The 12,920-nt window shown below is 43.7% G+C and overlaps 1 protein-coding gene across 1 annotated transcript in view; it reads left to right on the top strand.

Moving 5' to 3' along the window:
• LOC139557235 (multiple epidermal growth factor-like domains protein 6) overlaps positions 1-12,920 on the top strand; it is an 88,118-nt gene that overhangs the window by 55,513 nt on the left and 19,685 nt on the right. The window contains exon 23 of the mRNA XM_071371764.1: positions 1,668-1,796. Within this exon, the coding sequence (XP_071227865.1) occupies positions 1,668-1,796 (129 nt within the window). The remainder of the gene's footprint in view (positions 1-1,667; positions 1,797-12,920) is intronic.

The raw sequence follows: 12,920 nt of genomic DNA, 5'->3' as shown, positions 1-12,920 counted from the left end.
TGAACTGGAGGTTGGCGTGGGTTTTGCAGAGACATGTGTCCCTATCCTGGACTGTTGGCTTGACAACCCAAAAAGGACGTATTTTGCGGAATTCATAGAAGGACATTTTAATCTCTGAATATTCCCTCTTAAAATTCTGATAAAGGTTCTGAATGGTGCCATTCAAGACGCGCTTCTGCTTTTCTTTCTTGTGTGTCCTTTTTCCCTGTTGTTGCTGTACTGTTGACATCACGTTCATAGAATCTAGTGATTTTCTCTTCTGTGGCAGTGCTAATTATGTTACACTGCTTTTTCCTGTAGTATTGAAGACTTGTTGGCCTGTTTTCATTTGCGCTCAATTCTTTTGCTGAAAATCCAAATTCTCTGTTTGTGTCTTTGACCAGGCCATACTTTCTCAGGATGTTGCCTCTGAGCATTTTTGAAGCCACTTGTTTGTCCTTGGCACAGCGCCTTTTTTGATACTTTTGCTTTAACTCTGCAATGATGGCATTTTGAAACAATAAAATCCTTTTCAAGTTCTTCGGAGTCCCTTCATTTTCTGTTTTGTCTTTGTTTTTGGGAATATCGTCTCTCCATTTTCTTCATCAGTTGATCATACCTGTTTTTGTATTTCTCAGTTTTCCGTTAAGCTTTATCAAATTTGACATTTGTCATGCAAAGATCTCTGTTTTTGAGCAACCTCTTCCAACCTTTTTCCTTCCATCAAGTATTCGACTTCTCATTCCTGTTGCAGATGATGAGGAAGGGGTATCAAGGCGTGCATCAGGGGCAGGTAAGTTAGGGGCAGGTATGATGGCCTCATGTTCTGGCTGCAAGTCATCTGGTGAATAAGGTGTTGTGTTACCTGATAGGTAGGTCGCAATTGCAACTGTTCTCTTTAAAGTCTGTCTTCTATTCCGTTGGTTGCATTTCCATTGCCATCTCTTGCTTCTTTGTTCTCGCTTTGTAAGCTCAGAGATAGATTTCACTTCTCCCCTCTGTTGTTTCTTCCAGTATCTCTCCCTGTCTTTTTGCAGATGTTCGTAAAGGATCGTTTTTTATTTTGTTTCTATGTCTGTGACCTCTGTGCTGTTTTATGTGGAATCTTCTAAAAACAAAGAAAAATACTACTTACGTTTTCCAATTGTGCACACCTTGGAGCATTTTCTAGATGAAAGGAATTTAAAACATGATTAAATAAGCCTAAAGTAAAAAAGAAAAAAAGTAAAAAGTAATAACATAATGGATTTTTGTCATTTCCACCACGTTCTGTAATTTCCACCACAGTTAAGTTTGTGATGAAAATGACTGTGATGGAAATGATGCTTCTACTGTTTTTGGAGAAAAATGACAGACTGCTTAGCATGCTTTGGCTAGTATTACAGCTATCATATAGTTGACACTAAATACATAAAATATATTTTAAAAATCAAAATTCTACCACAAATTAAAGAAATGTATAGCCTGTTTGGAAATGACTGACAATAAAAATATTCTCTACACAAGTAATATTTACCTAGATTTTTCTTCAACTTCTGGACTTCACTTCTGGAACAACTGTCTCCTGCAGCCATGTGCTTCAGTGTCACAATACGTTTCCATGGTAACTAAGTTAACATTCTCGTGACAAAACTTTATTAATGAGGAATTCTTCCTGTCTCTCTTCCTGTCTCTCTCTCTGTCCCCAGAGTGTGCCCATGGCTGGTTTGGGGTGGACTGTGCTCAGCCCTGTGAGTGTTTGAATGGCGGTGTATGTGACCGTCGCATTGGAGAGTGCAGCTGTGGCCCAGGCTGGGTAGGACAGCACTGTCAGACAGGTAAGGAATAAGAATCCTAACCATGTTACTGTAAAATGACATTCTCCAAGATGGCGAAGCAGAAAGATGTGTTTGTTTTTGTCCCGTGTTTTGTCCAATGTAAATATTCTGATTTTCTCTGTTTTTTTTCAAATTTTTCTGTATATATTTCAATCTCTTTTTCCATTTTCGAAGTAAATATACCTTCCTGCAACCCGCCTCACTCTACGTGGTACGAATCTGCTATTCTTTTTAGACCTTATAACTGGAACCTCCATCAGAAGCTAGCTAGCTAATTAGCGACTAGATATTTAGTCATTGTTAGCTACTGCTAGCAGTCTTTACCTTTAGCACAGACACCAGCCGCTTTAGCCCGGATAGCCCGGATAATATCTGCCCTGAGCATATCGGACTGCTTTCCCCCCCCCCCGCTACATCACCGGATTCCTGCCGCAAGCTCTGGACCATTACACCAGATCATCGCAGCTAGCTAGCTGCTACCGAGTGGCTATCGTGGCTAACGCCCTTGTCCAGAAGCAAGCACCAGTTAGCCTGGAGCTAGGCCCATCCCCCAGCTAGCAACTGAAGTACACCAACTACAATACCTCTCTTGCCAATTGGCCTGGACCCTTTGTCGACACGGAGCCCCGCCGATCCATCACAACTGGTCTGCTGACGTATTTCGGCCGATGTGCTCCCAACCGGCCTCTGCGTCGTTGATGTCGGTGAGGATCCAGCTACTAGCCCTGGCCCGCTACCTCTCTGAGCGTCGTGTCTCCCGCTCGCCTAGCGTAGTGACGACTGCAGAGTGGGTCCCTGTTTGGTCCATTGCTGCTTATTGGACCCAATGATCACTCGGCTACACAGTTGATGCCTACTGGACTGTTCATTAACACGGTACTTCATTTTGTTTATCTGTTGGCCCCAGCCTCAAACTCAGGCCCTGTGTGTAGCTAACTGAACCTCTCTGCCCATTCATTGCTATTTACCCGTTGTTGTTGTCTTAGCCCTCCCAATGAACACCTGTAATTGCTTTATGCCTCCCTCTAATGTCAATATGCCTTGTATACTGTTGTTTAGGGTAGCTCTCATTGTTTTGTTTTACTGCGGAGCCCCTAGTCCCGCTCTACATGCCTCGGTTAGCTCCCTTGCCCCACCCCCCACACATGCGGAGACCGCACAACTGACGCCTCCAGAGATGCAGCCTCTCTCATCGTCACTCAATGCCTAGGTTTACCTCCACTGTACGCACATCCTAGCATGCCCTTGTCGGTGCATTATGCCCTGAATTTATCCTACTACGCCCAGAAGTCTGCTCCTTTTACTCTCTGTTACGAACGTACTAGACGACCAGTTCTTATAGCCTTTAGCCGTACCCTTATCATACTCCTCCTCTGTTCCTCTGGTGATGTAGAGGTTAACCCAGGCCCCGTGTGTCCCCAGGCGCTCTCTTTTGTTGACTTCTGTAACCGGAAAGGCCTTGGGTTCATGCATGTTAACATCAGAAGCCTCCTCCCTAAGTTTGCTTAGTTCACTGCTTTAGCACACTCCATCAACCCTGATGTCCTAGCCGTGTCAAAATCCTGGCTTGGGAAGGCCACCAAAAATTCTGAAATTTCCATCCCCAATTACAACATTTTCCGTCAAGATAGAACTGCTAAAGGGGGCGGAGTTGCAAGCTACTTTAGAGATAACCTGCAGAGTTCAATCCTACTATCCAGGTCTATGCCCAAATAGTTCGAGCTACTACTTTTAAAAATCCATCTCTGCCGCTTTTTACAGACCCCCCTCAGCTCCCAGCTGTGCCCAGGACACCATATGTGAATTGATTGCCCCCCATCTATCGTCAGAGTTTGTACTGTTAGGTGACCTAAACTGGGAAATGCTTAATACCCCGGCCGTCCTACAATCTAAGCTAGATGCCCTCAATCTCACACAAATTATCAAGGAATCTACCAGGCACAATCCCAAATCCGTAAACATGGGCACCCTTATAGATATCATCCTGACCAACTTGCCCTCTAAATACACCTCTGCTGTTTTCAACCCGGATCTCAGCGATCACTGCCTCATTGCCTACATCCGTTATGGGTCCGCGGTCAAACGACCACCCCTCATCACTGTCAAACGCTCCCTAAAACACTTCTGCGAGCAGGCCTTTATAAATGACCTGGCCCGGGTATCCTGGGAGGATATTGACCTCATCCCGTCAGTAGAGGATGCCCGGTTGTTCTTCAAAAGTGCCTTCCTCAACATCTTAAATAAGCATGCACCTTTAAAAAATAAGAACAGATATAGCCCTTGGTTAACTCCAGACTTGACTGCCCTTGACCAGCACAAAAACATCCTGTGGCGCACTGCACCAGCTTCAAATAGTCCCCGCGATATGCAACTTTTCAGGGAAGTCAGGAACCAATATACACAGTCAGTTAGGAAAGCAAAGGCTAACTTTTTCAAACAGAAATTTGCATCCTGAAGCACTAATTCCCAAAAAGTTTTGGGATACTGTCAAGTCCATGGAGAATAATAGCACCTCCTCTCAGCTGCCCACTGCACTGAGGCTAGGAAACACCGATAAATCCACGATAATCGAGAATTTCAATAAGCATTTCTCTACGGCTGGCCACGTTTTCCACCTGGCTACCCCAACACCAGCCAACAGCTCTGCATCCCTCGCAGCAACTAGCTCAATCCCCCCCCCCCCCCCCCCTTGCTTCTCCTTCACCCAAATCCAGACCGCTGATGTCCTGAAAGAGCTGCAGAATCTGGACCCCTACAAATCAGCTGGGCTAGACAATCTGGACCCTCTCTTCCTAAAATTATCCGCCGCCATTTTCACAACCCCTATTACCTTTCTGTTCAACCTCTCTTTCATATTGTCTGAGATTCCTAAAGATTGAAAAGCGGCCGCGGTCATCCCCCTCTTCAAAGGGGGAGACACTCTAGACCCAAACTGTTACAGCCCTATATCCATCCTGCCCTACCTTTCTAAAGTCTTCGAAAGCCAAGTGAACAAACAGATCACCGACCATCTCGAATCCCACCGTACCTTCTTCACTATGCAATCCGGTTTCTGGGCTGGTCACAGGTGCACCTCAGCCACGCGCAAGGTCCTAAATGACATCATAACTACCATCGATAAAAAACAGTACTGTGCAGCCGTATTCATCGACCTGGCCAAGGCTTTCGACTCTGTCAATCACCGTATTCTTATCGGCAGACTCAACAGCCTTCGTTTCTCTAATGACTGCCTCGCTTGGTTCACTAATTACTTCTCAGATAGAGATTCTTTGATCCACCTCTACGCAGATGACACCATTCTGTATACATCTGGCCCTTCTTTGGACTGTGTTAACAAACCTCCAGACGAGCTTCAATGCCATACAACACTCCTTCCGTGGCCTCCAACTGATCTTAAAAACTAAATGCATGCTCTTCAAGCGATCGCTGCCCGCACCCACCCGCCCGCCTAGCATCACTACTCTGGACGGTTCTGACTTAGAATATGTGGACAACTATAAATACCTAGGTGTCTGGCTAGACTGTAAACTCTCCTTCCAGACTCATATTAAGCATCTCCAATCCAAAATTAAATCTAGAATTGGCTTCCTATTTCACAACAAAGCCTCCTTCACTCATGATGCCAAACATACCCTCGTAAAACTGACTATCCTGTCGATCCTTGACTTTGGCGATGTCATTTACAAAGTAGCCTCCAACACTCTACTCAGCAAATTGGATGCAGTCTATCACAGTGCCATCCGTTTTGTCACCAAAGCCCCATATACTACCCATCATTGCGACCTGTATGCTCTCGTTGGCTGGTCCTCGCTACATATTCGTCGCCAAACCCACTGGCTCCAGGTCATCTACAAGTCTTGCTAGGTAAAGCTCCACCTTATCTCAGCTCACTGGTCAACATAGCAACACCCACACGCTCCAGCAGGTATATTTCATTGGTCATCCCCAAAGCCAACACCTCTTTTGGCCGCCTTTCCTTCCAGTTCTCTGCTGCCAATGACTGGAACGAATTGCAAAAATCACTGAAGTTGGAGACTTATGGAATCATGTAGTAACCAAAAAAGTGTTTACCAAATCAAAATATATTTTATATTTTACATTCTTTAAAGGAGCCACCCTTTGCCTTGATTACAGCTTTGCACACTCTTGACATTCTCTCAATCAGGAATGCTTTTCCAACAGTCTTGAAGGAGACCCCACATATGCTGAGCACTTGTTGGGTGCTTTTCCTTCACTCTGCAGTCCAACTCATCCCAAACCATCTCAATTGGGTTGAGGTCGGGTGATTGTGGAGGCCAGGTCATCTGATGCAGGACTCCATCCCTCTCCTTCTTAGTCAAATAGCCCTTACACAGCCTGGCGGTGTGTTGGGTCACTGAAGTTGGAGACTTACAGTATATCTCCCTCACTAACTTCAATCATCGGCTGTCAGAGCAGCTTACCAATTGCTGCAGCTGTACACAGCCCATCTGTAAATGGCCTATCCAACCAACTACCTACCTCATCCCCATACCAGTATTTCTACCTACACATCCTCATCTGAACATCTATCACTCCAGTGTTAATTGCTCAATTGTAATTACTTTGCCACTATGGCCTATTTATTGCCTTATCTCCTTACTTCATTTGCGCACACTATATACAGATTTTCTATTGTGTTATTGACTCTACGTTTGTTTATCCCATATGTAGCTCTGTGTTGTTGTTTTTGTCGCACTACTTTGCTTTATCTTGGCCAGGTCGCAGTTGTAAATGAGAACTTGTTCTCAACTGGCCTAACTGGTTAAATAAAGGTGCATTTTTTTTAACTTATTTTACCTGATATACACATACAGTGTTTTGTCACTGTATGTGCATGTTTATGTCTAAGCAGGAGTAGTAACAGATAACATGTCATGGGGATAACGTAATCTGATTTAAAAAATGAAGTAACTCTAATCCACCAGGATTTTTCGGGTATTACTTAATTTAATAAAATTAACATTTGATAAAACTTTATCAGTATCTCTGATATTTATCTCACCCTCAAGACCTCTCTTGTTCTCATCTCAGCAAGATTATATTGTCCTGCTAACCACCCATCAAGGGTGGATGGCTTCTTTTGTATTCATACTGGTTGGTGGCCTCAAACCATTTACACCTGGCCCACTGGTCAGTCAGTCATCTGGACTCCACAGAGTTCCTGCTTGCTGTGTTGTAGCCTATGTACTTTCACTCTCTCTCTAGTAGTGGGAGAAAAAAAAATCTTGTTGCACAACATTTCAAAATGCAATCATGTTTTGACCATGGTGCTTACCTACAGAACAGCAAGAAGAACTGCACCTACCTTCAGGCTATGCCAAACCCTACACCCCAATCCGAGCACTCCGTTCTGCCATCTCAGGTCTCTTGACTCTCCTACCCATATGGGAGTGTAGATCCTTCTCAGCCCAGTCCAAGCTCTTCTCTGTCCTGGCACCACAATGGTGGAACCAGCTTCCCCCTGAAGCTAAGACAGCAGAGTCCCTGCCCATCTTCTGAAAACATCTGAAACCCTACCTCTTCAGAAAGTATCTTAAATAATCCTGCTCCTCACCTCCACCCCCCCACCCCCCAAAAAAATGCGGAACCTGCACTTGACGGCAAAGGTGGCTACTTTGAAGAATCTCAAAATAGAAAATATATTTTGATTTGTTTATCACTTTTTTGGTTACTACATGATTCCATATGTGTCATTTCATAGTTTTGATGTCTTCACTATAGAAAATAGTAAAAATAAAGAAAACTCCTGGAATGTGAAGGTGTGTCCTAACTGAATTGGTACTGTAGACATAAATTACACGGCTTGCTAACAGCAATATTATTTAGAGTTAACACTCTAGCTAACCACTTTCTCAGGTGGCGAATTAGCCCCAAATGAATTAGCCTATGTGATATTTCCAGTTAGCAATGAGTACTCCTCCAAAATCTAGGGCTGTGGTATGACAGCAGAGCTGCCTATCGACTAGACAGGCGGGGTTCCCACTACAGGCCGCTTTTAGTCAGCGAGCAGCCACACTCCTCCAGCGGGTGAGCCTCACACTGCCTCGTCACAATTCTCCCAACTGGCGGCACTACAGATGCCCGTCGGAGCAAGCTGATGCTTATTTTATATATTTATTTATTTATTTTATATACACTACCGTTCAAAAGTTTGGGGTCACTTAGAAATGTCATTTTTTTTAAAGAAAAGCACATTTTTTTGTCCATTAAAATAACATCAAATTGATCTGAAATACAGTGTATACATTGTTAATGTTGTAAATGACTATTGTAGCTGGAAACGGCAGATTCTTTATGGAATATCTACATAGGCGTACAGAGGCCCATTATCAGCAACCATCACTCCTGAGTTCCAATGGCACGTTGTGTTAGCTAATCCAAGTTTATCATTTTAAAAGGCTAATTGAGCATTAAAAACACTTTTGCAAGTATGTTAGCACAGCTGAAAACTGTTGTTCTGATTAAAGAAGCAATAAAACTGGCCTTCTTTAGACAAGTTGAGTATCTGTAGCATCAGCATTTGTGGGTTCGATTACAGGCTCAAAATGGCCAGAAACAAAGTACTTTCTTCTGAAACGCATCAGTCTATTCTTGTTCAGAGAGACGAAGGCTGTTCCATGCGAGAAATTGCCAAGAAACTGAAGATCTTGTACAGCGCTGTGTACTACTCCCTTCACAGAACAGCGCAAACTGGCTTTAACCAGAATAGAAAGAGTGGGAGGCCCCGGTGCACAACTGAGCAAGAGGACAAGTACATTAGAGTGTCTAGTTTGAGAAACAGAAGACTCACAAGTCCTCAACTGGTAGTTTCATTAAATAGTACCCGCAAAACACCGGTCTCAATGTCAACAGTGAAGAGGCGACTCCGGGATGCTGGCCTTCTAGGCAGAGTTCCTCTGTTCAGTGTCTGTTCTTTTCCCCATCTTAATTTTTTTTCTTCTATTGGCCAGTCTGAGATATGGCTTTTTCTTTGCAACTCTGCCTAGAACTTGTCAGCTCTGCCTAGAAGGCCAGCATCCCGGAGTCGCCTCTGGTTAGGGCCAGTTTGCACTGTTCTTTACATGGTGCGTTTATATTTTTGTTCAGGTGGTTCATGTTTCGGAGGACGCATGAACAGACGTTCGCCTCTCCCGAGCCCTTTGGGGAGTTGCAGCGATGAGACAAGGTCGGATTCACAAAATTTGGGAGAAAAAGTGGATAAAGAAAAATGGTTGTCTGTTTTGCATGTTTTTGGGGAATTAATACGTGTCACATATCAGTTTGCAAACAATGTAAAAAAAAATATGTATTGTTAATAAAGCCGCAAACAAACATGGTCTCTTTTTTTGCATTCTGCTTTCTTGAGAAAGGCATCTCCAAAATGCAGGTGTTTCAGCCTAGCTCAGTGCTTTCTTTGGTGGAGGGGCAGCCAGCGGAAAATACAGAGCGTAGGGGTTGGCAATCTTCTCGTGTTGCCCCGTGATTGGCTCAGTGTTCTGTCACTCATGGGGACACTACGTCACCGCAAAATTTACAGAGAGAGCTTGACCCTGCTGGTCATCTATGAACGTTTGAACATCTTGGCCATGTACTGTTATAATCTCCACCCGGCACAGCCAGAAGAGGATTGGCCACCCCTCAGAGCCTGGTTCCTCTCTAGGTTTCTTCCTAGGTTCCTGCCTTTCTAGGCAGTTCTTCCTAGCCACCGTGCTTCTACATCTGCATTGCTTGCTGTTTGGGGTTTTAGGCTGGGTTTCTGTACAGCACTTTGTGACATCGGCTGAAGTAAAAAGGGCTTTATAACTAAATGTTATTGATTGATTGATTGAACGTTCAAGCCCCCTTGGGTGCTGCCATATATTTACATTAGAAGTGCCCATCCAAGAAGGCTCAAGGTAATTGGGCACAGATAAAATGACGTCAAATCACGTTATATCTAAGTTACAGTGGGGCAAAAAAGTATTTAGTCAGCCACCAATTGTGCAAGTTCTCCCACTTAAAAAGATGAGAGAGGCCTGTAATTTTCATCATAGGTACACTTCAACTATGACAGACAAAATGAGAAAAAAAAATCCAGAAAATCACATTGTAGGATTTTTAATGAATTTATTTGCAAATTATGGTGGAAAATAAGTATTTGGTCAATAACAAAAGTTTATCTCAATACTTTGTTATATACCCTTTGTTGAAAATGACAGAGGTCAAACGTTTTCTGTAAGTCTTCACAAGATTTTCACACACTGTTGCTGGTATTTTGGCCCATTCCTCCATGGAGATCTCCTCTAGAGCAGTGATGTTTTGGGGCTGTTGCTGGGCAACACGGACTTTCAACTCCCTCCAAAGATTTTCTATGGGGTTGAGATCTGGAGACTAGCTAGGCCACTCCAGGACCTTGAAATGCTTCTTACGAAGCCACTCCTTTGTTGCCTGGGCGGTGTGTTTGGGATCATTGTCATGCTGAAAGACCCAGCCACGTTTCATCTTCAATGCCCTTGCTGATGGTAGGCTTTGTTACTTTGGTCCCAGCTCTCTGCAGGTCATTCACTAGGTCCCCCCTTGTGGTTCTGGGGTTTTGCTCACCGTTCTTGTGATCATTTTGACCCCACGGGGTGAGATCTTGCGTGGAGCCCCAGATCGAGGGAGATTATCAGTGGTCTTGTATGTCTTCCATTTCCTAATAATTGCTCCCACAGTTGATTTCTTCAAACCAAGCTGCTTACCTATTGCAGATTCAGTCTTCCCAGCCTGGTGCAGGTCTACAATTTTGTTTCTGGTGTCCTTTGATAGCTCTTTGGTCTTGGCCATAGTGGAGTTTGGAGTGTGACTGTTTGAGGTTGTGGACAGGTGTCTTTTATACTGATAACAAGTTCAAACAGGTGCCATTAATACAGGTAACGAGTGGAGGACAGAGGAGCCTCTTAAAGAAGAAGTTACAGGTCTTTGAGAGCCAGAAACCTTGCTTGTTTGTAGGTGACCAAATACTTATTTTCCACCATCATTTGCAAATAAATTCATTAAAAATCCTACAATGTGATTTTCTGGATTTTTTCCCCTCATTTTGTCTGTCATAGTTGAAGTGTACCTATGATGAAAATTACAGGCCTCTCTCATCTTTTTAAGTGGGAGAACTTGCACAATTGGTGGCTGACTAAATACTTTTTTGCCCCACTGTATATCATAGCTTTGATTGGACATGTCACCATCATACTTTCAAAATCTTAGTTAGCAAGCTAGACAGGCAGTCATCATCATGAATCAAGTTGACAATCTAATCCTTGTCATACGAAGAGAAATTATAGATGAAACGTATCGGGGCTCATCGGGCCATTGGACATAAACATTACACAAGTTTGAAATCGCAAATTCAACAATGAGTGGTTTGTTAGGAATCAGTGGCTAACTGCAAGCGTTGCAAAGCAATCCCTATTTGGCTTCCCCTGCCTGCTATTCGGTGGAGAGTGTGTGTGGTCCAAGTCTGGGTTTAATGGTATCTTTACCAAGCTAAAAAATATAAACATTCACATGCAACACCATGGGTCAGACAAGGTTGAATACATCGGCCATGCTGTCAAGCCAGAATGACTTCTGCCACGGTCAAAACAACTGAAAACTCGGAACTGGGAAATCTCAGACTTCAGTGAGTTCAAAACAGGGAACTCTGAAAAAAACAAGCTCCGACTGGGAAAATACATTTTGAACGTCTTCCAACTCGGGAATTCCATGTCGGGAACTCTGGCCTCTTTCTAGAGCTCCAACCTGAAGATCACTGACGTCATAATTCAACCTTGTTTTTTTCTGAGTTCCCAGTTGTCTTGAAAGCACCATCAATCCAAAGAATGACAGACTTTGATGACAAAGATGACAAAACTTGCCCACATGAAGGACCGCCGCGCCACAAATGTGAGTCCAGAAAATGTCTTGTATGCTGCTGCATAAGTGATGCAAGATGCCAGGGGGATACGTACACTGTAGCTAAGAAAGTAATACTAAGTGTATGTTGTGTAGTAAGATGTTAGTAGCCCATGTGCCTCACCCTAATAATTTGGTCTCTTTCCTTCTCAGAACTTTGCCTTCTGTTCTGACTTGGTGGTGCACATGTAGCCTAAAGCCTGTTTTAGAGAAATGTCATCATTTAATATTGTAAGAGCTTTCATTGTCTGTTTATATGCCCCCTTTTATTTATCCTGCGGTTCTGAGTTGGTGAACAGGGAAAATACTGTAAGAACTGCCCACGTTCTGAATTCTGTCGCAGTACATTTAAAAAGTGCTGAACAAATAGTTACACTGACTACGTCCGTCTTAGCTCGCTCATTAATGTCTTTATCAAAATTACGGATTTCCTCTTATCCGCTCATTGTTCCCTTATGTCATAGTTTGTACGTCTCAATTGTCAGTAGAAACCACATTTGTTTAAGCAAGTCAGCCATATCAGTTATGTTTTTTAAAAAGGCAGTAAATGAGATGTGTTGTCTAGTGCCTTTGCTGGCATGCATCCCCACAAATAATGTTGAGTTTGCCCCACCAAGATTGACATGCTAAAATCGACACTGGTCATGGAGATGGTACTTTTTGGTACAGTTGAAAAGCCAGCATTTAAAGAAATGCTGCAGGAACTTGACAAACAGTTACCGTCGAGGAGATACTTTTTCCAAACAGCTGTTCCCAATTTGTATGAGAAAGTGATGGAAGAAATTCTCCAAGAACTCAAGGACATACCCAATTTCTCTCTCACAACAGATATGTGGTCTAGTGCAACCATGACCCCGTACATGAGCCTGACTGATCACCACATCTCGAGTGATTGGTCTCCCAAGTCCCCCTGGGAAGACTTATGTGGCAGCATCGTCAGTTAAGCCCATTCTTCAACCTTTAATGGGACAAATTCTCTCTCCAAACCCCCAAGACTCCAAGCTCACAAGAAATATAAAAATGAAGATGGGCAGTGTATTGCAGGACAAGTACAGAGCACTGGAACTACAGGGACTTTTGTCAAAGGCCTCCCTTCTCGATCCCCGGTACAAAAGCTGCAGGAGAGATAGCTTGGGGGACACGAAAGAAACCCTAGGCCTACTTGGAACTGGGGGCAGCACTCAGAGTCGGCGCTAGTGGTGCCGCTGCCACTAC

This window comes from Salvelinus alpinus, chromosome 28, assembly GCF_045679555.1.
Source record: "Salvelinus alpinus chromosome 28, SLU_Salpinus.1, whole genome shotgun sequence".
Classification (NCBI taxonomy): Eukaryota; Metazoa; Chordata; class Actinopteri; order Salmoniformes; family Salmonidae; genus Salvelinus; species Salvelinus alpinus.
Note: the sequence above shows the minus strand (reverse complement) of the source record. Positions and strands in the feature narration are given on the sequence as shown.